The sequence below is a fragment of the Buteo buteo genome, chromosome 11 (assembly GCF_964188355.1).
Source record: "Buteo buteo chromosome 11, bButBut1.hap1.1, whole genome shotgun sequence".
Taxonomy (NCBI): domain Eukaryota; kingdom Metazoa; phylum Chordata; class Aves; order Accipitriformes; family Accipitridae; genus Buteo; species Buteo buteo.
Genome location: NC_134181.1, coordinates 1,312,574 through 1,336,134, shown reverse-complemented (window position 1 = coordinate 1,336,134; position 23,561 = coordinate 1,312,574). Strand labels below are relative to the sequence as shown.

Sequence of the window (23,561 nt, the reverse complement as noted above, 5' to 3'; positions counted from 1 at the left end):
CCATGCCGGGGGAGAGGTGCCGGCTCGCCAAACCAGAGCCTGCAGCTGCACGCTGGTGGGACTAGGGTGTAATGGGGTCCCTCTGCCAAACCGCCGCTCTCGGCGCGTACACCTCTGCGGCAGCTGTTAGCTGGAAAGCCACATACCTTCTCCTCCAGCCCTTCCAGTAACACCAGTACCCCATTTCCAGTTTATGCTTGTACCCTCCCGAGCAGGACCAAGGGGGCTGGTTGGTCCTGAAGGTACAGGACCCACTCCCCTCGCCTTGTTACCCCCAAGGGACATCTCCCCATCCCCGAGGAAGGGGCTCTGGGGGAAAATTCTGGCTCTAGGAGCAGCTGCCGGCTCGCTGCGAGCGGGGAGCGCGGCTTTAGACGGAGCCCGGGAAATGGAGAGGCACGGGGCGGGAAATAAAACACGGGGCGGGGCTTCGTCGCCCCTCCCTCCGGCGCGACCAATCGCAGCAGCGGCGGCGCTTCCGCCGCCGCTGCTGCGATTGGTCGCGCCGGAGGGAGGGGAGGGGCGCCTCGGCCCCGCCTCTCCCGCAGCCCAGAGCCTATCGCAGCGCGCCATGCGGGCGGGGGGTGTGGCCGCCGCGCCACGCCCACCGCCCCTCCCGCCCCTCCTCCAGGCCCCGCCCCTTCTCCCGGTGAACGGCGGCGAGCGGCGAGCGGCATGGCCGTGTGGACCCGCGCTTGTAAAGCGGGGCTGCTGGAGCTGCTGCTGCGGGAACGTTGGGTGCGGGTAGCGGCGGAACTGAGCGGCGAAGCGCTGAGCCTGACGGCGGAACCGGGAGGCGGCGAGGCGGCCGTGCTTAACGGCGTGGTGAACGGCAGCGCGGAGGCGGCGCCCGGTTGCGTGCGGAGGGTGCGGGTGGTGAAGGCGGAGGCGGGAGGGCTCGGGATCAGCATCAAGGGAGGTCGGGAGAATCGTATGCCGGTGCTCATCTCGCGGATCTTCCCGGGGCTGGCGGCGGAACGGAGCGGGGCGCTCCGTCTGGGCGACGCCATCCTCGCCGTTAACGGCGTCGATCTCCGGGATGCCACCCACGATCAAGCCGTCCAGGCGCTGAAGAGAGCCGGCAGGGAGGTCATCCTCGAAGGTACCGGCTAACCCCTCCTCCCCGTCCTCGGTACCGGCCCCCCGCTGCTCCCTCCCTCCTCTCCCGCTGCTCCACCCCGCCCCCGTCCCGTTACCGGCTCCCACGACCCCCCCCCGCTGCTGTCACCGGGCTCCCGGACCCCCGCCTTGGCCCCCTTTTCCGGTTGTGGGACCCCACTCCCCCCACCCCGGTCACAGTACGTGTCTGCCCCCCCTCCAAACCCCTCCAACCCCGGTGCTGGGTCCCGGCGTGCCCCCGCCTGGCATGGGGACAGGGACAGGGGTGTCCCCTGCCCGGCCAGGGCGCTCCTGCTTGTGGTGGGACGAGGCCCCCTCCCAGCTGGGGACAAGGACAGGCTATCTCTGCTGACTGTGTCCCCCCCGGGACAGACCTGGGGTTCCCCGGGACAGACCTGGGGTCCCCTGGCTGCAGCGTCCCCCCAGGACAGCGTGTCTCCCGTCTTCAGGGATGGAGCCCCCGGGGTGGGGGCTTGTGCCCCCCGAGTCCCCAGGGAGGGCCGTGGCTCCCCGGAGGGTGGGTTCGGGGTCTGCCCGTGTCCCCGTGGGCTCCGTGCCGGCGGCACAGCCGGCTCGGCGCTGGCCTGGCAGAGCCACCGGCTCCTGCCCGACCTGTTCCCGGCAGCCCGACAAGCTCGGGCAGGGCCCGCCTGGCCCGGCGGCGCGTGGCACGGGGCTCGTGCCGTGGGGTGCCGCGCCCTGGGCAGCCGGCAGACGCGAGCCGCCCGTGCCGTGGGTCAGGATGGTCCGTGCAGGTCCGTGGTGCCGCACACGCCATCCTGGTGTCCTGGCAAGGCCGTCTGTTCTCTGGTGCGTGGGGCTGCTCTGCGAATCCGGTGCCCGGTGGGTGCCGGGGCTTGGTCGCCTGTGCCCGACTGGGCTGGGGTGACGCCGGTGACAGGTGCTCCCGCTTGCCTGCCTGCTCCCGGCACGCTGCGCCGGTGTGAGGGCAAGCAGATGGGCTCTTGGCGCAGCCGCACCTGGCACGGGGTGGCTCTGTGTGTCTCGGCCACGGCTGGGGTGCTGTGGGGGCTGAGGTGGAGCTGCGGTGTTGGGCTCGGTGTTTGAACACCGGACGGGTCAGGGCCACTATCAGAGGCAGCGAGAGTCCCCACAGGGGTCTGCGTCGGATTCACCGTCTCCCCACCGCGTCCTTCCCCTCGCTCCCGTCTCGCGCCACCCGGCCGTTTGATCCTGTCCCGCCGGAGCTCCGGCCCCGCGGCATGTTTGTCCCTTGCTTCCGCCAAGGGCACGGGCGCCGCGGCAGCCGCCCCTTCCCTTCCCGTCGGTGCCGTGGGGCTGCTCGTCCAAAGTCTGTGGCTGCCCCACAGCCCGGCAGAATCATCTGGCTCCTGGCTGGCATCTGCGGGCCCTGGAGAGGAGCTGAGGAAGACCTTGGCTGCGTCGTCCCACCCTGTCCCTCCTCGCCAGTCCCTGGAGGTGCGACCGCCCTGGCAGGCAGGGCTGCCGGGCATGTGCCGGGGCTTCGCCCAGGCCCTGAGCCGGTGGCGGAGTATGGGAACACCAGCCCTGCGCCGGCACCCCAGTGGGGCTGGCAGCCCCCACCCTGGGTGCTGGGTTTGGCCGCAGGGACCCACGCCAGGCACCTTCCTCCCGGGGTGCCTGCAGGCACACGGCACGTTCTGGCATGCTCCGGCGCGCTGGGGGAAGGGAGCCCTTCCGCTTCTGCAGGGGAGCTGCGGGCAGAACTGCCGGCCGGCGGGCACACGGGCTGGCCGGGCGCTGGTGAAGGGGAAGGCCGGTTGCAAGAGCTGACCCCTGTGCAAACGTGGGGAAACCTCTTTGGTGTCTTCCCTAAGGGTGCGGGTGCCGGTGGTAGGAGGGGGGCTCTGGCCTCGAGGACGGACCGATGCCGTCGGGGAAGCGCATGGGGACTCAGTCCCGGTAAAGCCAGCGCTAACCCGGCATCGCTGTGCAGCCGGAGCAGCTGCCTTCCTGCGGCAGGTCGGGCGAGGGGTGCAGGCGGCGGCCGGGTTTCCTTTGCGGTGAGCGCGTAGGCAGGGCGGCAGCGGCTGCGCCGGGGCGGCTGTGCGCTGGCCGCCGGCTCCCAGAAGCAGAAAAGGTAGTGGCAGGTGCCGCTGCCTGGGTGCCAGCTTCATCTCCCCGAAAGCAGGGAGCCGTCTCTGCTGCTGTCCCCGCCGGCAGACACGGTCCCGTGGATCTGCTCGGTGCCGGGGCACGCTTCCCGCGGTGGCCGAGCTGGCGCAGCCTGGCAGCAACTGCCTGCTGATCCCAGCCGCCGCCGAGAGCCACCAGTGTGGCTGCAGCCTCGCCGAGCCCACGCTCCTCCGGCACCGCCCCGGCACAACGCTTGGGCTCTCGCACCGCCGGCTGCCCGGCTCAGCCTCTTGCCCTCCCGGTTCCGGGGGCTCTCGGCAAGCCTGGCCTTCGGGGAGGTGGTGGTTGTGCCCCGGCGGAGGTTGGCGCTGGCACCGCGGGGTCACGGCACCGTGGGCTGGAGCCCTGCCGGGGGCTGGCTGGAAGGTGCCGGGCTCCCGGCCGGCGCTGGAGGCAGCTGCTCACATCTGGCAAACAGCTGCCGAGCGGCCCCGCAGCGGGAGCTGCCGCCGCTGCCGCTACCCCGCCGGCGCTGCCCTGCCCTGCCCGGCCAGGCAGCGGGATTAGGGGTGCACGGGGACGGCGGTAATCCCGGGATCAGCGCGGCGGGAGGCTAATATTAACTCGTTTGCTGCCCGCAGCAAGGACAAGCGCCTCGTGGCAGCACGTCCCCACCCCGCCACGCTGCTCGGCTCAGCAAATCCGGCGGGAGGGCGGGGGGCCAGCCTGCCCGCTCCCCATCCCTGCCGGCATCTCCCTGCCCACGCCGCGGGCAGGCGGCAGCCCCCGCCACGGGGGGATTTGCGGCGGGCGAGCCCTGGGCCGCGGCAGGCGTCCGCCCAGGGGACCGCGGGGTCCGGCAGCGGCAGGACCGGCCGAGAGCGGGACCTGGGCCCCGCCGCCGCCATCGTTCCCGCTCCGGCAAAGTGCCGGTGGGCCGGCTGGCCTGGCTGCGTTGCGGCGTTGTGCCAGCTCCGCGGACACTTTCACCGAGCGGCGGGGAGCTTCGTTTCACAGCGGATTACAGCTTACTTGCTTTTTTTTTTTTGTTTGGCTTTAATTCCCCGCCGCCCCAGGCTGCGTGGACGTCGCTGTTCCCAGCGCGTTCCTCCTTTGGGGATGGGATGCCGAGGCTCGGCGCAGGCAGGCTGCTCTCACGGCATGCGTGCCGGCCGGGGAGCCGTGTCCGGGGGGGGCTGCGGCAGGCAGGGGTCCAGCGCCGGCTGCAGCTTTCCTGCCTGGCCGAGCGTGCCGTCCCGCACGGCCTCATCCCCGCTCTGGCAGGCGGCTGGGCTGACGCTCCCTGACATCTTGAAGGCGTTGGCTTTCCCCGAGCCTGGCAGCTGGCGCAGCCGTTGGCGCCGGTCAACCCACGGCGGCACCGTGGGCTGGATGAACCGGGCTCCGTGACTCCTGGTCCGGAGCTGGGATGGGCTCCGGGGTGCTGGCGCCTTGCCGGGGCTCTGCTTTGGCTGGGCTGGGTGGTGCTCAGGGAGAGACCGTCCGGGGGGAATAGGAGCCGGTGCCTCCTTCCTTCCTGACCAGCCTGGAGACGAGCGTGGAGCCGGGATGTCCCGGCTTCAAATCCTCCTCCTCGTCCTGCCGGGAGCGGAGGCAGGCCGCTGGCAGGCGCCGGCGGCAGCGCGGGGTCAGCCTGCCATCAGCGCCTGCGGCGCTGGAAACTTGGCCGGTGTTGTCCTCGCAGCGAGGCGGCCGGGGCGGCTCAGGATGGGCTGCAGCCTGACCTCCTGCCCGGCCCCATTGTGCTGCGCCGCCTTCCCTTTCCTCACACCCGCGCCGGCTGCCGGTAACGGGGATGAGCCGCCAGCGCCCATCCCCTGCTTGGGACACCTCCGTCTCGGGGCAGGGTGGGACGCTCCGGGCCGTGGCCCCGTCCCCAGGTCTCTCCAGGGCTGCTGCCCCCTCCCCGGGGTGGGAAGGCAGGAGACCCCCTTTCCCGCTGCCTGTCCTCTGCCTGCGGCACGAGGCCGGGGGGGCGAGTTCAGCTGCCTGGGATGTGGGCTGCGCTGGTGCTGCTGGGAGAGGTCCCGCAGCCCCCCAGGCTTGGCCGAGACCCCGTGCATGCCTGGGGGGATGACGAGACACCCCCTTGATCAGAGCATCCCTGGGGTGCAGGACCCCTGCCCGGCTGTAACCTGCCCCCCCCCGCTTCTCCCCCCAGTGAAGTTCATGCGGGAGGTGACCCCCTACATCAAGAAGCCCTCGCTGGTGTCGGACCTGCCGTGGGAGGGGGCCGCCCCGCAGTCGCCCAGCCTGAGCGGCAGCGAGGACTCGGGCTCCCCCCAGCACCAGGGCCCCCGCGACCGCAAGGTGATCCCCCTGAAGATGTGCTTCGCCGCCAGGAACCTCAGCATGCCCGACCTGGAGAACCGGTGAGGGCAGGGGCTACCCATGCCCCCCCCCACACACCCCCCAAGCCGGTATGGGGGACCCCGATCCCCACGGACCCCCCGGGACAGGGCTGGGGGCTGCCCCTTGCTGCAACCATGACCTCCCGCTTTCCCTGCTGATTTGTGAAAGGAGAGTCCCGTGGGTTTGGCTGGGGCAAGGGCTGTGCTGGCCCCCCCACCTACCCCCCCGGGGTTTTTGGCAGCCTCCCGTGCGTATGAAAAGGGGGGGGCCTGCAAATCCCCCCAGTTCTGCCTGCCGGCAGAGCTGGCACCAGACTGCGCTGGTGGCTCCCCGGCACGGCCAGAGCCCCAAACCAGTGCGGCCAGTTTGCCGGGCTGGGCACGGGCAGGGGCGCGCTCAGCCAGGTGCCGCTGCTCCCGTCTCACCCGGCGCCGCGTCCCCTCGCAGGCTGATCGAGCTGCACTCGCCGGACAGCAGGAACACCCTGATCCTGCGCTGCAAGGACACGGCGACGGCGCATTCCTGGTTCACGGCCCTGCACGCCAACATCACCGCCCTGCTCCCCCAGGTCCTGGCCGAGCTCAACGCCATGCTGGGCACCGGCGGCGCCGCGGCCGGCGGCAGGGAGGTGAAGCACGTCGCCTGGCTGGCTGAGCAGGTACGCACGGCCGGGGCTGTGCCGAAGATGCCCGTCTGGTGCCGTTCCGGCGGTCAGCAGCGCCGACGGGGCTGTGGTTGCAGCCGCGTGGCTGCTGGAGAGCTGTGCCGCCTGCCTGGGCACCGGGCTCTGCCGCTCTCCCATTCCCCATCTGGCCGGCCGGCTGCGCCCCGGCGAAGGCAGCGCTTTCCGTGCCCTCAGTCCCCTCTCCTGTTGGGATTTCCCAGCTGGAGATGCTCATCACCCCCTCGCTTTTCCACGAATTCGCTGCCTGACAGCCGCAGCCTGCCCGGGCACCGCGGCGAGCTCGGCCCCAGCAGCGGGGTCCCCTCGGGATGAGCCGCCGGCCACGGCGCCTTGCACAGCTTTACACGGACGCTGCCGAGAGCCCGGCAAAGCGGAGCCGCTGGCTTGGGGTCGGCCCGGCCGTGGGCGCAGGGAGCGGGGTGCCCGGGCAGCGGCGGGTGCCTGCAGCCCCCGGTGCCCCTCACCGTGCCCTCGTGTCTCTCGCAGGCGCGCCTGGACGGAGGGCGGCAGCAGTGGCGGCCGGTCCTCATGGCGGTGACGGAGAAAGACCTGCTGCTGTACGACGGCATGCCCTGGACCAGGGACGCCTGGGCTTCCCCCTGCCACAGCTACCCGCTGGTGGCTACCAGGTGGGCTGGAGGCGGGGGGCTCGATCCCTCTGCCTGCGTCCTCCGGGGACCAGCTCCCCTCGGCCGCATCCAGCTCCTCCGCTCGCGCCTTGGCTCTGCCTCTCGCCGGAGCGGGGGGAAAGACCCCGGAGCGGCGCGGTGCTGGCACAGGGCTGGCGCTGCCGTCGTGCCCCTGACCCCCTCCCCATCCGTTCCTGCCCCCCTCCCCAGGCTGGTCCACTCGGGCTCGGGCCGCCGCTCGCCCTCCACGGGCTCGGAGCTCACCTTCGCCACCCGGACGGGCTCTCGCCAGGGTGTGGAGATGCACGTCTTCCGCGTGGAGACCCACCGGGACCTCTCCTCCTGGACACGCGTCCTCGTCCAGGGCTGCCACGCCGCCGCCGAGCTGGTCAAGGAAGTGACCGTGGGTGAGTTCTGGGGGGTGGGGGGGACCGTGGGTGAGTTCTGGGGGGTGGGGGGGACCGTGGGTGAGTTCTGCGGGGCGGGGGGGACCCCCAGGGCTCTCCTTTTCCCTCCTGGGGCTCTGGGATGCCGGCAGGGCGAGGGCGCAGCGGGACCTGGGCTGCCCGGTGGGGATCTCTGCTCTGGGGGGGTCTCGCAGGCGGCAGGGCAGGCAGGGGGGGCTAAGCCCTGCGTGTGCCCGCAGGCTGCACGCTGGGTGGGCAGGAGGTGCAGCTCTCCATCCACTACGAGGGCGGCTTCACCATATGCCGGGAAGAGCCGGGCGGCAGCGTCCTCTTCCGCTACCCCTACGAGAGGCTGAAGATGTCGGCAGACGACGGCATCAGGACCCTCTACCTGGACTTCGGGGGCCCCGAGGGGGAGCTGGTGAGGAGGGGGGCAGCCGGGTTCACCCCCCCGGTTTGGGAGGTCTTCCTCCAGGGGGGTAGCTCCTGCTTCCCCCCGTCCCTGTGGCATCACGGCTATGTGGTACCGTCGGTTGGGAGACCCCAGCCCCGGCTGCGAGACCCCCGGTGCCCCCCCCGGGGGTTTGGTGTGCCGGCGGTGGGGCTGACACTGTTCTCCATCTTCCCCCCCCCAGGCTCTGGACCTGCACTCCTGCCCCAAGCCCATCGTCTTCATCCTGCACACCTTCCTCTCGGCCAAAGTCACCCGCATGGGGCTGCTGGCGTAGGCGGCCCCGGCCCCCACCACAAACCAGCCGGGGACAGCGGAGGGGCCCCCCCCTCGCCCCTCCAGCCCCACCAGTGCCTTGCCGGGGCCGGGACTCGCTGCCCCGAGAGCCGCCGGGGCTATGGCAGGATGGCTGTGCCGGGGTGGGGGGTGAGCCTCTCCCGCTCTGTGCCGGCAGTCCTGGCCCCCCCACCCCAGCACAAGGGGGGGCCGGGGCACAGACACCAGCTTTAACCCCCCCCGGGGCCTGAAGCCACCACTGATCTCACCGCCTGTGCCTTGGAGTGGGGCGAGCCTGACCCCCTCCCTCCCCGATTGGGGGACCGCCGGTGTTCCCCCCACCCACGTTGGGGGGAGCGAGTGCCCTCCCTGCCTTGGGGCTCCCCCCAAACGGGGTCACATTGTCCCTGCATGGGACGGGGCTTGGGCCACGAAGCCCCCCCCCCAAGCTGCTGCAGCACGGGGTCCCCTTGCCCCGCTCAGGGTGGGGGACACACACTTGTCTTACTGGGGGCTCTCGGGGGGATGGACGGAGCTACCCCCAGCCCCAGGGTGCTCATCCCTGGGGGGCCAGGCAGGGTGCAGCCCCTCGACCCCCCTGCCCCGCTGCCCCCAAACCTCCCAAAGCTGGAAAACAAATCTGCCCTGGGGCAGAGGGGCTGGGGGCTGCCTGGGGAGCCCCCCGGGGCTGCCCCCATGCTCCCCCCCCCCACTGCAGCCTGTGCCCCCCTGCCCGGGAGCTGCTGCCTGGGTCCGGCCCCGCGCTGCTGGGGGGGCTCGCAGGCCCCTCGTGGGTTTGGGGCAGGACGTGTAGATTGATGCACTTTTGCTTTTTGTACTTTCTCTCCCCCCGGGAGGGGGGCAGCTCCTGCACCCCAGGGTGCTGGGGGGAGCCCCGGGCATGGTGGGAGTGGGACCCCCCCCCGGGCTCCCCCCTCCCCGCTGAGGCCCTGTTACCCCCTCAGCCAAACTCTGCACATTTTTCTGCTTCCCGTGGGGCTGTGCTGGTTGGGTGCCGGGGAGGGGCTCTGGTGGGGTGCTGGGGGGTCCCAGGGGGTGCCAGCCCCCAGCCTGGGGTTGTGGCTTGCACACAGGCACTACAGGTCCTGCCCCCCCCCCCCCCCCGCCCACCCAGCACCGGCCCTGGGTGCCGCACGCCCCTTCTATTTTTGTATTCTTTGTAAATCGCTATTTATATCAGATTGCCTTTTCTGGGGTCTCTGAGTCTCACTCTGGGGGTGTCCGGGGGGCTGGTGGGTGTCACAGGGGGTGTTACAATGCCTGGGGGGGATGGGGGGGGCACTTAATTCCCAGTACAGCACATGTCAGGGGGGTGGGCAGTACTGGGCTGCCCAGTACAGGAGAGACTGGGATGTACTGGACAGAACCTGGCGTGGGGGTGCTGGGCGGAGGGGACTGGGGCATCTCGTAGTGGGAGCAGATGGGGGGGGGGGGGCTCATCGGTGGGCACAGGTACCCGCAGGTATCTGGGGGCTGTGTATGGGCACTGGGGGGGGGGGTGTGCACACACACGTGTGTGTATGGGGGGGCGTGTGTGGATGCAGGTGTACACTCTGTGTGTGTGTGTGTGCACACGTGTGCACGCGGACGAGGAGGGGCGGTACAGGGGGGTGCCTGTACCCCCAGCCGTGTCCGTAGGTGTGCCCACGCGCGGGTCCGGGTGTGGACGTGGGTGCGTGCGCGCGTGTGCACACATATCCGGGTGGTTGGGGTGTGTGTGTGTGTGTACGCACACGCGTGTCCTTGTGGGTGTATGTGCGGGTGCCCACGGTCGCGGGGGTCCCTGCGGGGACACACGCGTGTGCCCACCCTCGCCCCCCCCCCCCCCGCGCCGTGTGTGTCCCGAGGGGCGTGGCGCGGCTGAGAGGGGGGCGTGGCGCGGCGAGGCCCCGCCCCTGGCGCGGCGGAGGGGCGTGGCGAGGCCCCGCGGCGCTGGTGCCGGCGGGTGCCGGTAGGGGGCGCCAGCGCGCACAGCCGCAGTGGCGGGCGGTCCCGCGGGCCCCGCCGCTGCCGCCGCCGCCGCCGCCGCCGGGCCGGGCCGCGCCAGGAGCGGCGACACCGGGCGATGAGATGACAACGCCCACCCTGCAGGTACGGCGGGGCCGGGGCTGCCGGAGCCGGGTCTCTCGGCTTCCGCTTTCCCCGAGCCAGGCTGTGACGGGGCCTCCTCCGCGGCACCGGGGAGGCCTCACCCGGCCCCGGTGCGGTTGCCGGCCGGGAAAAGGCCTCACCCTGCCCCGGTGCCTGAGGAGGGCGGGGGGGGCTGCGGGGAAGGGTCTCACCCTGCCCCGGTGCGGTGAGGGTCGGGGAACGGCGTCAGGCGGTGCCGGTGCCGGGGGAAGGCCTCACTCCGTCCCGCTGCCAGGCCCCGTTGGGGCGGCCTCGTCCTGCCCCGGGCGCTACGGAAGGGGACCCCGCTGCGAGCAGGCCCGGCCCGGCCCCCTCGGTGGCGGCGGGGGGTAGGGAAGGGCCCGATCCTGCTCTTGGCCCCGGTGCCACTCCCCGGCTGACGGCGCTGTGCCCTCCCCCGCCAGAAAGCCATCGACCTGGTCACCAAAGCCACCGAGGAGGACAAGGCCAAGAACTACGAGGAGGCCCTGCGGCTGTACCAGCATGCTGTGGAGTACTTCTTGCACGCCATCAAATGTGAGATGGTGTCCCGTTCCCCCCCTGCTTCCCCGGTTACAGCCCGCGGGGCTCGGGGTGGGGTGGGGGCTCCGGAGGGGGCAGCGGGGTTGCTGGCTGTGGCGCGGGGCCACGGGTGATGCTTGGGGCGGGTGTTGGGGGTGTCTCTGCAGATGAGGCTCCCAGCGACAAGGCGAAGGAGAGCATCCGAGCCAAGTGCATGCAGTACCTGGACCGGGCGGAGAAGCTGAAGGAGTACCTGCGCAGCAAGGATAAGCAGGGCAAGAAGCCGGTGAAGGAGTCCCAGAATGACAACAAGGGGTGCGTGGGGGCGTCAGGGACCCCCCCCGCCTGACGGCAGAGCTGGCGGTACCCTGCTGCCACACCGGGCCCGGTGCCGTTCCTGACCCGTGTCCCCTCTCCCCAGGAGCGACAGTGACAGCGAGGGCGAGAACCCCGAGAAGAAGAAGCTGCAGGAGCAGCTGATGGGTGAGGGGCTGCGGCAGGCACGGTTGCGCTGTCTGTCTGCGGGGTGGGTGGAGGGATTCCCGAGTGGCCGTCGTGAGGGGTGGCTGCGGGGAGGGGGACAGGTGGTGGGACTGCAGCCCAGGGGCGCACTGCTGGGGTCTGGTAGCCCCCAGCCTGGCCTTTGTGCTGAGGGGCAGTGGGGTTGGCGGGGTGGAGGTGTGGGGAGGGAGGGAGGCAGGGGGTCTGGCTCTCCTGGCTCTCGGCAGATGTCGGGAGCACGGTGCCCGTCTCTGCGGGGCCACGTGAGCAGAGCTGCCTCCTCGCAGGTGCCATCATGATGGAGAAGCCCAACGTGCGGTGGAGTGATGTGGCTGGTCTGGAGGGAGCCAAGGAAGCCCTGAAGGAAGCCGTGATCCTGCCCATCAAGTTCCCACACTTGTTTACCGGTGAGTGTCACGGTAATGCTGCGGCTGCCGCTCACCCACGGAGAAGGTGCCACAGGGCAGCAGCCTGCTGGAAGGTGATCGCGAGCAACAGGGACGTGTCTCCCTGTGGGCCCACGGGGACCCGGCCTGCTCCAGGACAGGGGAGCCGTGACGCTGGCCTCTGTTGCAGGGAAGCGCACGCCCTGGCGAGGGATCCTGCTCTTCGGGCCCCCCGGCACTGGCAAGTCCTACTTGGCCAAGGCCGTGGCCACCGAGGCCAACAACTCCACCTTCTTCTCCGTGTCGTCCTCGGACCTGATGTCGAAGTGGCTGGGAGAGAGCGAGAAGTAAACTGGCTGCAGGGATGCATGGCTGCTGCAGGCTGGCTCCCGGCCTCCCCTCTGGCCGGGCTGGCAGTGCCAGAGCTCTGGCCAGGGCAGAGGAGCCACCAGCGTTGGTGAACCCCGTTAATGCAGATAATGTGTCCCAGGGTAGAGCACAGGCCTTCCTGAGGCTCTACAGCCCGGGGATGGCCTTTCTCCTGGCACGGCGCTCGCCGCCTCAGTGCCAGCACAGGGTTGCCAGTGCGGGCAGGGGCAGGAGGAGCCGGTGGTGCGTGGGGCTCCTCGCCCTGGGGCAGTCAGGGGCTCTGGGTGCCATTGGTGCTGTGGAGGGTCCCTGAGCGGGGACCCTGTCCCCTGCTTTGTTCGCAGGCTGGTGAAGAACCTCTTTGAGCTGGCGAGGCAGCACAAGCCCTCCATCATCTTCATCGACGAGGTGGACTCGCTGTGCGGCTCCCGCAATGAGAACGAGAGTGAGGCGGCCCGGCGCATCAAGACGGAGTTCCTGGTGCAGATGCAGGGTACGTGGGGCTTCCAGCGGGACGAGCCAGTGTGGGGAGAGGGTGGGGAGAAGGATGGGGCGGGCAGGTGCCGGAGAAGCTGCCGGATGCCTGCGTCTTGCCATTCCCTGGGGATTGCTCTGAGCCGTCCGCCTGCTGTGTCCCTGGGCAGGTGTGGGGAACAGCAGCGATGGGATCCTGGTGCTGGGTGCCACCAACATCCCCTGGGTGCTGGACTCGGCCATCAGGAGAAGGTGAGCAGGACACGGCTGCCCCCCCAGTCCAGCTGCCGGAGCCATGGGGCTGTGCCCCGGCAGGATCTGGCAGGGGGTCTGGCAGGGTGGGACTCACCCCGCCCCGCCTGCCTGCACTGCCTTCAGGTTTGAGAAGCGCATCTACATCCCGTTGCCCGAGGAAGCGGCGCGGGCCCAGATGTTCAAGCTGCATCTGGGCAACACCCCGCACTGCCTGACGGAGGCCAACATCCAGGAGCTGGCCCGGAAAACGGATGGCTACTCGGGGGCTGACATCAGCATCATCGTGCGGGACGCCCTGATGCAACCTGTCCGCAAGGTGCAGTCGGCCACCCACTTCAAGAAGGTGAGCGCGGGCTGCTCCCAGCCCTTGGAGGGGTGTCCATTCCTGGGGTGGTGGGCCCCCCACGGCTGGCATTGGTGCCGTGGCCACCATCCCGTGCCGCCTGGCTCTGCCACAGGTCCGCGGTCCCTCCCGTACCACCCCCGGCGCCTTCGTGGACGACCTCCTGACACCATGCTCGCCCGGTGACCCGGGTGCCACCGAGATGACCTGGATGGAAGTGCCCAGCGACAAGCTGATGGAGCCCATCGTCTGCATGGTGAGTGTGGCCGCCGCGGCGCGGCACCGGGCACCCGTTCTGCCGGGTGGTGGCTGGCCCCAGCCCAGCAACGCTGTGGCCCCGGCCCTGCCGGTTCCCTGTCCCTTCTCTGGTGTGGCCGCCTACGGATACAGCTCCTCACTCATTGAGACACCAGCCCCCAGTTTTACTGGGGCGCAGCACCTCGCCTGGGGCAGCACCCCAGGGTGCTACAGAGATGGGCAGAGCTGCCTGCACCAGCTGGCGCTGCTATGGTGCGGGTCGGGGGGTCCCTACCCTGTGCCAACCCCCACCTCGGTGCCTGGTCTCAGTTGCCCATCTCTGCCTCTGTTGCAGTCGGACATGCTGCGCTCGCTGGCCACCACCCGCCCCACCGTGAACGCTGATGACCTCCTAAAGGTGAAGAAATTCACGGAGGACTTTGGACAGGAAGGTTAAGGGCGGCGGGGAGGGTGGGGTGGGGATTGGGGGTCCCTGCCGCACACCCCCCACTCCCGCCCTGCCGGCCGTGCCAAACAGGTTCATCTTCCGCTCACCACTCACCCCATTGCACCGCAGCACCCAGCGGGGCGCGGGGAGCACGGCCTGGGGGGGGCTGACACTATTGGGGGGGGGGCGGTGTCTGAGCATGGCCTGGGTGGCCGGGTGCTCCCCCCGGCCCTGCCCCACTCTTCTTCCTGCTCTTTTTTATTTTTTAAATTAATGCTGCTTTGGGTTCTGTCTTGTTTATATGAAAATAAAAACAATCTGAAAGCTTCAGCCGGTGCCCAGCCCCTCCCTGAGGCTCTGACCGCACCGGGGGACCCAGCCTGGCCCCCCCCAAACCCACTACCCCAGGGCCAAGGCCTCGGGCTCTGCCTGTGCCGCTGCCGCCATGTGCGGGCAGGAGGCCCCAGCAGCTGCTGCCTGTCCCTGGGTGAGGGGGTGTGGGACTCCCCACGCTCCAGCCGTCCTGGCCAGGGATTTGTGCCTGCAGTGGCGGGGGATGCTTCGGGCTTTGTCCCCCCACCCCCTGAGCATGCAGCACTCGAAGGAGCCGTGGAACAAGCCCTGAAGGCTCCTGCCAGCAGCTGCCCCCACCCCCAGCCAGCACCCCGTGTCCCCCTGTGCCATCCCCGAGCCAGCCTCGGCCTTGCCCCCCCCCCCCCCAGCCCCAGGCACCCGCTGCTCCCCTCCACTGTCTCTACTGCAGGACCTCCACCCCCACCAGCTGCCCACACTGTGACCCTGGGCACCAAAGCAGCCCCGGAGAGGGGGTTCTCCCCGCCCATCTCTCCCCCCCTGCCACCAGCTCTTGTTCCTAGATCTGTAAAATAATTTCGGGTGCAAGGGGCAGCGAGGGCTGGGCTCCTCCTGGCTACACCCGCCCCCCACACACACACCTGGGGAGCAGCTGGGCAGGGCCCAGGCCAGACTGGGGGGGTTGCGGAAGGCAGGCAGGAACAGCCAGGAGCCGCGCTGAGCCCTCACAGTGTGTATTGCCCACGGTACAGCCGAGCGAGAGCCCCCCCGTCCCCCACGGGGCTGTGGCTCCGCGCTGGAGAAGTCACTGCGGTTCTGATCCAGCGAGACGAGGTACCGGGACAACTGGTGCGGCCGGGCACCTGCCTGCCAGCACGGCGGGCCTCAATCCAGGAGCTCCATCCAGCTGACGTTGGTGAAGGTGCGGCTGTCCATCCGGTCGACGTAGAGGATGCCGTCCAGGTGGTCCATCTCGTGCTGGACGACACGGGCCGCCCAGCCCTTCGCCTCCCAGCTCACCGGCTCCCCGTGCTCGTCCACGCCTGCCGACCCGGAAAGCGGCGGTCAGAGTTGCAGGGGCGGTGGGGGGGGTCCGGGGGAACGTGTCCCACCCGGGGCGGGGGACGGTCACGACCGGCGGGGGTCAGTACCGGAGACGTGGACGGCCCAGTGGCGCGGGACGTAGGCGGAGAAGCCCTTGAGGCTGGCGCAGCCCTCGGGAGCGGTGACGAGGCGGGCGTCGAGGACGCGGAGCGCGGGGTTGACGAGCAGGCGGAACGGGAAGGGCTCGATGCCCTGGGCGCGGCGCAGGGCCGGTGGGTACTGGAGGCAGCGGGCCGGGGTGAGCTCGGCGGCGAAGACCCGCAACGGCACGCCCAGCTGCGGGGCGCTTAACCCCAGGCACGGCTCCCGCCTCAGCCCGGCCGCCAACGCCGCCGCCAGTTCCCGCAGTTCGGGTCCGCCCAGCCGTTCCGGGGCCACGGCGGCGGCGGCGGCGCGCAACACCGGGGCTCCCACCTGGCAAGGGGAAGCGAAAGGCGGGACGGGCGGGCCCAGCACCTTCCTCCGCAGCGCCCGCCAATACGAACGTTCTCGTTCTCCCCAACCCGCCGCCTCCCCGTACCCCCGGCCCGGGGCTCCCGGTCGGGCCCGTCCCGCCCAGCGCCGCCCCGCCGCCAGCGCCGCCATGGAGGCCGGCCGGCGCGCGCAGCGACGGTGGCCGCCGAGCGCTGGCGCGGGGGTGTAGGGCGGGAGGGGAGAGCGACCCCTGGCGGCCGGGAGGAACCGCAGCGCCCGGGGGCGGTGGGGGGTTTTTTTTTGGGGGGGTGGGTGCAGGCAGGAGGTCCTGCGGGCAGGGGTACAGGCAGCGGGAAGGCAGGCAGGGACCGGGAACCCCCGCACCCCCGTCGTGGGGTGACGCAGCCCGGCCCAGCCGCAGCCCCGCTACCCTGTGGCCTCGGGAACGTCCGGCAGCAGAGCCCCGGTGGGGGGGTTCTCCTGCCCCTGCGCAGGCAGGGACCCCCCGGCCACGGCTTCCGATTCCCGCTCCGGGCGTGGGGTGTTCTCTTGGGTCGGTTCCTCCTCTGCCGATGCCGGCAGGAGAAAAGCCAACGGCTCCCTGAGGGCGACCACGTCGATGCGGCCCAAGCGGCCGAAGCGCTGCAGCTGAGTGGGGGGGATGCCTGTGGGAGAGAGAGAGGGGGGGGCTCGTGTGGGGGCCCACGGGGAACCCCCACAGAGGTGACAGGGCCCAGTATGTCTCGGGGGGGGGGAAGCCATGGGTGGGGGCAGAGCCGCGTGGCTCCTCCCCCTCCAAGAAACGCAAATCCCCGGGGGTCTCACCCAGTGCCTGTGCGATTTGTGCCGGGGGAAAGAGGAGCTGGAGACAGCGGTTGAGGTAAGGCAGCAGGTCGTCCAGGAAGGCCGTACAGAACTGGGCAAAGAGCTCCTGCTCCCGCCCGCTGAAAGCCGCCTCTTCCGCTCGGTGGAATGCCAGGATGGTTTTGTTCACCTGAGGTGAAAAGCAAGAAGTCATTAATTCCTCGGAAAGTTGTTAATTCTGAGTGTGAGCTGGCAGCGTGCCCAGGTGGCCAACAGCACCCTGGCTTATATCAGAAATTGTGTGGCCAGCAGGACTAGGGCAGTGATCGTCCCCATGTACTCAGCCCTGGTGAGGCCACACCTCAAATATTGTGTTCAGTTTCGGGACAAGAAAGACACTGAGGTGCTGGAGCGCGTCTGGAAAAGGGCAATGAAGCTGGTGAAGGGCCTGGAGAACAAGGAGAAGGGTCTAAAGAACTTGTGAGGAGCGGCAGAGGGAACTGGGACTGTTTAGTCTGGAGAAAAGGAGGCTGAGGGGAGACCTTATCGCTCTCTACAACTACCTGAAAGGAGGTTGTAGCGAGGTGGGGGTTGGTCTCTACTCCCAAGTGATAGGACAAGAGGAAACAGCCTCAAGTTGCACCAGGGGAGGTTTAGATGGGTATTAGGAAAAATTTCATCACCAAAAGGGTTATTAAGCACTGGAAGAGGCTGCCCAGGGTAGTGGTTGAGTCACCATCCCTGGAAGTGTTTACAAGACGTGTAAATGTGGTGCTTAGGGACAGTTTAGCGGTGGACTTGGCACTGTTAGGTTTGTGACTGGACTCTTTTCCAACCTTAACGACTCTATGACTCTATCCTATGAATGCTCAGGGCAGGGCAAGCGCGTCCCTGCATTCTCCCAGGACAAGGCACAGCTCCGTCCCCCGGCACCTTACCTCACCGAGCGCGTCCTCCAGGCAGGTGGTGACGTCCTGGGCCAGGGCAACGGGGCAGCAGAGCCGCAGGTCGTTGAAGGCGACGAGGAGGCCGTTGAGGAAGCAGGCGAGGGGCGGGAAGTCCAGCAGCACCATGGGCGGCTGCAGCGTCCCCGGCTGTGCCGTGGGCACCGGCACACCAGCGCTGCCCCCAAGGACAGCTGGGGCAGAGATGAGCGTGTAGGAATTCATCTCCTCCTGGAATTTTTCCACCGCCTCCTCCACTGCCTTCTTGAAAGCGGCGGCAGCCACGCGCTGGAAGAGGGGTGCCAGCTGCCCGCGGAAATCAGCCCCCACCCTGCTGAAGGAGAGGCCGAAGTACATGCACTGCCCCAGCAGCGAGTCCAGGCGGCCGCCCACCCCGCGCCGGAGATCGCGCTCCAGTGTCCGCAGGAACTCAGAGACCTTCTGCAGCACCCAGCCGTGGAAGATGGCTCCCTCATTGAGGGCCTGCCCCTCGGGGGGCAGGAGCGGCTCCTCGTCGGAGAATATGGCGCGATACTGGGTGACGATGTCGAAGAGGTGGACACGGCAGGCCTCGATGGTCTTGGTGATGTGGAAGTAGGGGTCGTCGTCGGGAATGGAGGCCTGGATGGAGCGCAGCCAGGCGTCCCGTGCCTGCAGGAACTTGATGCGCAGCTCAGCCTCCGTGAAGACGTCCATGCGTCGCAGGTAGCCGATGACCCGCAGGCAGGCTGGCAGCTGGATGTTGGTGCGGAGCTGCTGGATGAGCTGGTTCAGCATCAGCTGGGCGGACTGGCGCACCTCGTCCACGATGCCCTGGGGCGGGAGAGAAACCTCAGCCACGGGGGCCGGGTGCGGGGCAGCCGTGGGGCAGGAGCAGAGCAGGGCCCACCTGGATCACAGGGATGCTGCTGTGCTTCCTCTCCAGCCGGCGCACGTAGGCAGCGAGCTCCAGAGCCTCCTCGTAGTAGCCGTTGCGGACGCAGGTGTCCATGAGCTGTGGGATCTCCAGGATCTCCAGGATCTCCGTGTGCCGGTTCAGCGTCAGGCTGTTCATGCGCCGGCTGCAGGCGATCTCCTCGGCGTCGCGCATGAAGTTCCTGCGGGATCGGGACGGCATTGGCACGAGGGTCCCCTCCCGCCCACGCTGCCCTCTCCCCAGCGCCGTCCAGGGCCCCCTCCCAGTGCTGCCTGTACCCCCAGTCCCAGCCGGCCCCGATCCTTACTGAGCCCAGCACCACGACCCCTCTCGCCACCCGCCAGCCCAGCCCTCACCGGTCTCCCCTGCCCCCGGGACTGCTCCTGCGCCCTCAGGCCCCGTCTCAGCCTCACCCCATCCCCGGTTCTTTCCGCTGTCCGCCCCATTCCCCCCCCTGCCTTCCCCACCCCGGTCCCGGTCCCCGTCCCCGCACCGGCAAGCGTCCTGGAGGGCGGGCAGGCGGCCCAGCAGACTGCCGAGGCGGCTCTCGATGCCGCCGAAGCCGCGGCCGGCGCGGCCGGTGCACTCGGCGGAGCGGATAAAGGCCCGGTAGTGCTCGAAGGCCAGGCGGCGGGTCTCCGCCCCGACCCGCGCCCTCTCCGCCGCCAGCCGCGCCGGCTCCCGGCCCAGCTCCGCCAGCCCCAGCGCCGCCAGCTCGGCCACGTAGGCGGAGAGCTCGGAACCTCCGGGCCCCGCCGCCGCCGGGCCGCGCAGCCAGGCCAGCAGCCGGGCCTCCTCCGCCGCCGCCGCCGCCATGGCGCCGCTCTGGCCGCTCCCCTCTCGGTGGGCCGCCGCGCCGCTTCCGGTTCCGCCGCTTCCGGTTCACGGCGAGTCGCCGCGTGTGCGGCGCGTCGGGCGATGCGGCCGCTGACGGAGGCGGAGACGCGGGCGGTCTTCGAGAAGCTGGGACGATAGTGAGCGACCGGGAACGGGAACGGGAGGGGAGTGGGGACCGGGGAGCGGGCGAGCCGCGGGAGGAGGGGGCCGGGACCGGGGCCGGGCTCACGGGCTCTTGTCGCCACAGTATCGGTGAGAACATCCAGCTGCTGGTGGACCGGCCCGATGGCACCTACTGCTTCCGCCTGCACCGCGACCGCGTCTACTACCTGAGGTGAGCGGGGCCGGGGGGGCGCGGACAGGACAGCGGCGGGGCGGGGGGGGGTCCCGGTCCCGGTCCCGGTCCCGGTCCCGGTCCCGGTCCCGGTCCGGGGTCTTGGAGCTACTCCAGCTCTGCTCTCTTCTCAGTGAGAAGCTGCTGAAGGTGGCTGCGAGCATCCCCCGGGACAGCCTGGTGTCCCTGGGCACCTGCTTCGGAAAGTTCACCAAGACGCAAAAATTCCGGCTCAGCGTCACGGCCCTGGACTTCCTCGCACCCTACGCCAAGGTGGGACATGGTGTGTCCCCCCCCGCCCCGACCCCCAGCCGGCTCCCCCTTGCCCTGTGTCAGGCCCCCCCACCAGCCCCTTCACTTGCTCCGGGCTTCTTTTGCAGTATAAGGTGTGGGTGAAGCCCGGCTCGGAGCAGTCCTTCCTCTACGGCAACCACGTCCTGAAGTCGGGCCTGGGCCGCATCACGGAGAACACAGCCCAGTACCAGGGCGTGGTGGTGTTCTCCATGGCCGACGTCCCACTGGTGAGTGGCCAGTGTGGCCCCTGCGCTTTCCGGGGCTGGGGTATGGGTACAAGGTGGGGAGAAAACTCTCTCTCACCTCCTCCCCTTCATCCCCCCCCAGGGCTTTGGAGTGGCCGCCAAGTCCACACAGGAGTGCCGGAAAGTGGACCCCATGGCCATCGTGGTGTTCCACCAGGCTGACGTCGGGGAGTACGTGCGGAATGAGGACACACTGACCTAAGGGAACTCCAGCGCTCCAAAGATGTGAGCATTCCTAGGCAGAACAGACTTTGTCCTGCGTTATTGGTGCAGTAGCGGCGTAGAGAGCCGTGAGGAACCCACTCCGAGTGGGGCAGAGGGGCTGGGAGCCACCAGCACGCAGCCCCGCAACCCCAGGGGGTGCTGCTGCCAACACGAGGAGGAGCTCCCCCCATGCCAGACCTTGTCCCTGCTGTCACATAAAACCTGTTCCTTCTCCCAGAGTGGCTGTTGTCTAGTGTGAAGCTTGGGGGGGGTGGGCAGCTCTCATCCCTGCTGCGGGTCTCTGCCTCCCTGGGGTAGCGCGACACACTGGGGTGCAACTCCAGAGGGGAGAAGCGCCGCATTCAGTTCAGTTCAGCAGATGAGGCCGGGGGGAGGCTTGCAGCCTGGGGCTGAGCTGTCAGAGGCTGACTGCCGAGCTTCAGGGAGGGAGGGAGGGAGCAGGCAGCTGCCTGCAAGGCAGGACTTGCTTTGCCCAGGCTTGCAGAGGATGGACAGCAGGCAGCAGGCTGCAGTCGCTCCCCAGAGTGTGTACCAGGGGTTCCTTTATTGGGCGTCTGGTAGAAAAGGCACATTGGGACACCGTAATGGTGGGTTGGGGTGTAACAAACTGATGCAGCTCACGTAGCTGAGGCGATCGTGTTGTGCTTTTCTCCTGTCGGAGTGGTTTCAGCTGAGGCAGGGCTAGAGCCGGAGGCAGGAGCAGGGGGAGCTCTCCTTCCTCATCCTCAGAGCAGGATCTGCCCTTCCCTCCCACTCTATGAAGGGGCAGAGTGGCAGCTCAGTTACTGAGCGCTGCAGGCAGTGGTCCTGCCCGCAGTTCTGAGCGGTGCTAGCACTTCTGCCTGCTGTTGGTTTGCACGTTGAAAAGGCGCTTCAAGAAGTAGAGCTGCAGCACCCCGGAGAGGACAATGACGCAGCTCTGAGCCATCGACCACCAGTTGACATAGTTGTAGTTGGACTCCAGGAGGAAGGAGTCGGCCCCTTTCCGCATCCGGGCAAAGTTGTAGAACCGCCACATGTGGAAGATGTGAATCTGTAGCTTCCGGATGCTGACCTGTGGGAGAGGTGGGTGCTCGGCAGCGGGGCCGCGGCAGAGCCTGGGGCTGGCAGAGCCGTTCTCAGAGCTGCCCACTGGGCTCAGCATTAAATTAAGCTGCAGCTCAGGCAATGGCAAACGCCCTTCTCGGTTCCCTTGGGAGGATGTGCCCATCCCTGCTGTGTTGGAGCACCCTGCGGTCGCCTTGACACTCACCCCGATTGCCTCCAGGGTGTCGTTCAGTTCTTTCCTCTCTTGCGGCTGCTTGTTTTCTGTGTTGAAGCCTTCATAGTAGACACCAAAGTTGAGATAGACCTGCATGAAGCCAAAGTGGTTGTGCTGGTTGTCCAGGCACAGCTGGTAGAAACCTGCAGAGAGAAACGGGGATTGTTGTTCCCGAGTAGAAGAGCTGCTGCCAGGCAGACCTGTCCCCAGCGCCCGACCCTCATCCTCCCCATTAGGGAGGGAGGTGTGATCAGACTGATCAACGCTCTGGGAAGCGCTGGCTGGCTGGGCAGGCTCGGAGTTGCCGTGCCTGCCTGCCTGCAGCTGGCAGGTGGGCTGGGCAGGGACCGCGGCAGTGGAGACCTGTCTCCTTCGTGAGGAAGTTGATCTGTCCTCGCACGTGCTGGGAAATGCCAAGCTGGAAGCCGTTGGGGTCGCTCGCCGTGGCCAGGATGTCCCTGTTGGTGGCAATCCCCGTCGCCCGCTGGACCTGGAGGCAGAAAAGACCCGAGGGGCATTCGTGGGCCTGACTCTGCACCCAGGAAACAGAGGGGAGCCCACAGGAGTGCTCGTGCGCGGCGCAAGGAGCCAGCGGGGACCCGTGTCTATTGAGGGGTCCATTTGGAGCTGCCCTCCTCCGTCACTGTGAGCCAAGGCCAGGAACAGCCTCCAGCGAGCTGCCAGCTACACGTAAAAGAAAAACCCACAGCCCTGGGTAATGAACCCCACGGTTCCCAATGCCCGCTCACAGTGCTGCAGGTGCTTGCACAGACCCCACGTCTCCCACCCCGGCTCCCTGCTGCCTGGATCGGATGCTGCCGGCGCTGCTGCTGCTGGCCGCTGGAGCGTTGGGAGATGGAGCTGTGCCGAGCCCCAGGGCCGTGCCGTGTTCCTGCGGGACCGCTCTGCCGAGTGCAGAGCTGGGGGAGAAGCTGTCAGTGCCGGGCACGGCCGTGCCCTGGCTCTCCTTCAACCAGCCTAGTGTAAACAGGAGCTAAAAGGGCTCTAGTTTTCCCTGTGGGAAGAGGAGGGAGCACAGGGACAGGCAGATAGGGCTGTGCCCAAGACCTTCAGCGTGCCTTCCACCTGCAGCTCAGGGGAGAGCCGAGGGCTGTGCAACAGCCTCCAGCCAGCCCAGCGAAGGGCAGAGCTCCCTGCAGTGCCAGGACACCCCACAACTCTCTGCGAGCGAGCTCTGGGTGCTTGGGGACCATATCCGGAGCTCTCGGCACCGCTTTCTATGGTTTTAAAACATGTATTTTAAAAAATAAATGGGATTGATGCTGGAAATTGCCTAAAAAAGCACGGTCCCTGAGATGAAGCATCCAAGTGACTGCAACCATTCCTTGTCTTGACTGAGGACCTTCCCCACACAAGGGAAACTGCCTCTGCCCTGGGGGCAGCGGGTCTCCTTCTGCACCGAAGCCTGGTCGCAGGACTAAGGCAACAGAGGATTGCCCACCACAGGACCTGCCGCACCCTTGGAGGCAGCAGCTGGCACCGGCCGCAGAGCTGCTGTGCAGGACTGATCCAGCACCGCCATTCCTCAACGCCCATCAGCAGCTGCATCGTGCCAACAGCTTCCTGGGACGCATCCCGCAACACTCACCTCGTAGCTGAAGAAGAAGTTGCCGCTTTGGTACGCGAACTGCCAGAAGCACTCCACGGCGCCGGCGGGGATGACGATGGCAAAGTCGTAGCGATCCGCCCCGCGGAAGAGGGGATCCTGGCTGGACCCGCTCAGGGGCTCTGTCTCGGGGCAGCCGGCGGGGCTCAGCAGCACCAGGAATGCCAGCAGCAGCATCCTGCTTCCCAATCTCCAGCGCTTCCTCCGGCCAGGGCAGGGCAGGAGCAGGGACCCGAGGTGGCAGGGGTAATTATTAACTGCTCTGCAGCAGCACTCGGCAGAGCTGGGGCTGGTGTCGGGAGGAGCGTGGCACGGGCTCTGCTCCTGAAGGTGATCTCGGTGCAGAGCAGGAGCCGGTCTGGCTCATCCACGTTAGAGCTCACCCAGCTGAACCTTTTTGCAGAGGCTGAGGCTGCTGCGAAGAAGCACCACAGTCCCCATCCAGCCCTGCTCCTCTCGCTGACCGGCGCTCTGCCAGTCTGTATCTTGTGAACAAGCAAATTAAGCAGGAAAAATGTTTTACTCCGAGAAACTTCCAGAGTAAAGCTTTGGGCTGCAAC

At 68.5% G+C, this 23,561-nt stretch overlaps 5 protein-coding genes across 7 annotated transcripts; 3 read left to right on the top strand and 2 right to left on the bottom strand.

The window, feature by feature from the left end:
- Window positions 1-660: 660 nt before the first annotated feature.
- Window positions 661-9,205, top strand: SNTB2 (syntrophin beta 2). Its single transcript, XM_075039758.1, has 7 exons — window positions 661-1,102; window positions 5,381-5,591; window positions 6,019-6,229; window positions 6,743-6,885; window positions 7,096-7,292; window positions 7,532-7,713; window positions 7,928-9,205. The coding sequence occupies exons 1-7, from the start codon at window positions 676-678 to the stop codon at window positions 8,018-8,020; spliced, it is 1,464 nt and encodes a 487-aa protein (XP_074895859.1). The 5' UTR covers window positions 661-675; the 3' UTR covers window positions 8,021-9,205.
- Window positions 9,206-9,980: 775 nt separating this feature from the next.
- VPS4A (vacuolar protein sorting 4 homolog A) lies at window positions 9,981-14,014 on the top strand. The gene is made up of 11 exons (XM_075039757.1): window positions 9,981-10,131; window positions 10,575-10,686; window positions 10,839-10,986; window positions 11,093-11,154; window positions 11,460-11,579; window positions 11,749-11,905; window positions 12,272-12,420; window positions 12,572-12,653; window positions 12,780-12,999; window positions 13,115-13,255; window positions 13,592-14,014. The coding sequence occupies exons 1-11, from the start codon at window positions 10,111-10,113 to the stop codon at window positions 13,691-13,693; spliced, it is 1,314 nt and encodes a 437-aa protein (XP_074895858.1). The 5' UTR covers window positions 9,981-10,110; the 3' UTR covers window positions 13,694-14,014.
- Window positions 14,015-14,714: 700 nt separating this feature from the next.
- COG8 (component of oligomeric golgi complex 8) lies at window positions 14,715-18,994 on the bottom strand. 3 transcript variants are annotated; one of them, XM_075039755.1, is made up of 7 exons: window positions 18,672-18,994; window positions 18,152-18,359; window positions 17,257-18,075; window positions 16,340-16,508; window positions 16,051-16,179; window positions 15,254-15,283; window positions 14,715-15,039 (listed from the first exon to the last, which is right to left on the bottom strand). In XM_075039755.1, the coding sequence occupies exons 1-7, from the start codon at window positions 18,992-18,994 to the stop codon at window positions 14,882-14,884; spliced, it is 1,836 nt and encodes a 611-aa protein (XP_074895856.1). In that variant the 3' UTR covers window positions 14,715-14,881. The 3 variants fall into 3 exon arrangements, with proteins under 3 accessions (XP_074895856.1, XP_074895855.1, XP_074895854.1); XM_075039753.1 differs by lacking the exons at window positions 14,715-15,039; window positions 15,254-15,283 and having other exon boundaries at window positions 15,686-16,179; XM_075039754.1 differs by lacking the exons at window positions 16,051-16,179; window positions 16,340-16,508; window positions 17,257-18,075; window positions 18,152-18,359; window positions 18,672-18,994 and having other exon boundaries at window positions 15,148-15,938.
- On the top strand, window positions 18,967-20,329 carry NIP7 (nucleolar pre-rRNA processing protein NIP7). Its single transcript, XM_075039756.1, has 5 exons — window positions 18,967-19,152; window positions 19,263-19,349; window positions 19,484-19,622; window positions 19,730-19,870; window positions 19,971-20,329. Exons 1-5 carry the CDS (start codon window positions 19,097-19,099, stop codon window positions 20,088-20,090), a joined length of 543 nt encoding a protein of 180 aa, XP_074895857.1. The 5' UTR covers window positions 18,967-19,096; the 3' UTR covers window positions 20,091-20,329.
- Window positions 20,330-20,837: 508 nt separating this feature from the next.
- On the bottom strand, window positions 20,838-23,178 carry TMED6 (transmembrane p24 trafficking protein 6). The gene is made up of 4 exons (XM_075039350.1): window positions 22,984-23,178; window positions 21,738-21,864; window positions 21,366-21,517; window positions 20,838-21,167 (listed from the first exon to the last, which is right to left on the bottom strand). The coding sequence occupies exons 1-4, from the start codon at window positions 23,176-23,178 to the stop codon at window positions 20,943-20,945; spliced, it is 699 nt and encodes a 232-aa protein (XP_074895451.1). The 3' UTR covers window positions 20,838-20,942.
- Window positions 23,179-23,561: the final 383 nt, after the last annotated feature.

Excerpts from the sequence above, each read along its gene's own strand:
- SNTB2 (XM_075039758.1), top strand. The coding sequence starts at position 676 with ATGGCCGTGTGGACCCGCGCTTGTAAAGCGGGGCTGCTGGAGCTGCTG. Across the intron at positions 6,886-7,095 it reads TACCCGCTGGTGGCTACCAG|GCTGGTCCACTCGGGCTCGG; the intron begins GTGGGCTGGAGG and ends CCCCCTCCCCAG. Across the intron at positions 7,714-7,927 it reads GGGGCCCCGAGGGGGAGCTG|GCTCTGGACCTGCACTCCTG; the intron begins GTGAGGAGGGGG and ends TCCCCCCCCCAG.
- VPS4A (XM_075039757.1), top strand. The coding sequence starts at position 10,111 with ATGACAACGCCCACCCTGCAG. Across the intron at positions 11,155-11,459 it reads GCTGCAGGAGCAGCTGATGG|GTGCCATCATGATGGAGAAG; the intron begins GTGAGGGGCTGC and ends GCCTCCTCGCAG. Across the intron at positions 12,654-12,779 it reads GACTCGGCCATCAGGAGAAG|GTTTGAGAAGCGCATCTACA; the intron begins GTGAGCAGGACA and ends CACTGCCTTCAG.
- COG8 (XM_075039755.1), bottom strand. The coding sequence starts at position 18,994 with ATGGCGGCGGCGGCGGCGGAGGAGGCCCGGCTGCTGGCCTGGCTGCGC. Across the intron at positions 15,284-16,050 it reads GACCCAAGAGAACACCCCAC|CCCTTCCCGTTCCGCCTGCT; the intron begins GCCCGGAGCGGG and ends CAGGGCATCGAG. Across the intron at positions 15,040-15,253 it reads TCCGCCTGCTCGTCAACCCC|GCGTGGACGAGCACGGGGAG; the intron begins GCGCTCCGCGTC and ends CCGGGTCGGCAG.
- NIP7 (XM_075039756.1), top strand. The coding sequence starts at position 19,097 with ATGCGGCCGCTGACGGAGGCGGAGACGCGGGCGGTCTTCGAGAAGCTG. Across the intron at positions 19,153-19,262 it reads TTCGAGAAGCTGGGACGATA|TATCGGTGAGAACATCCAGC; the intron begins GTGAGCGACCGG and ends TTGTCGCCACAG. Across the intron at positions 19,623-19,729 it reads TCCTCGCACCCTACGCCAAG|TATAAGGTGTGGGTGAAGCC; the intron begins GTGGGACATGGT and ends CTTCTTTTGCAG.
- TMED6 (XM_075039350.1), bottom strand. The coding sequence starts at position 23,178 with ATGCTGCTGCTGGCATTCCTGGTGCTGCTGAGCCCCGCCGGCTGCCCC. Across the intron at positions 21,865-22,983 it reads ACTTCTTCTTCAGCTACGAG|GTCCAGCGGGCGACGGGGAT; the intron begins GTGAGTGTTGCG and ends TTCTGCCTCCAG. Across the intron at positions 21,518-21,737 it reads CTTCCTCACGAAGGAGACAG|GTTTCTACCAGCTGTGCCTG; the intron begins GTCTCCACTGCC and ends TTCTCTCTGCAG.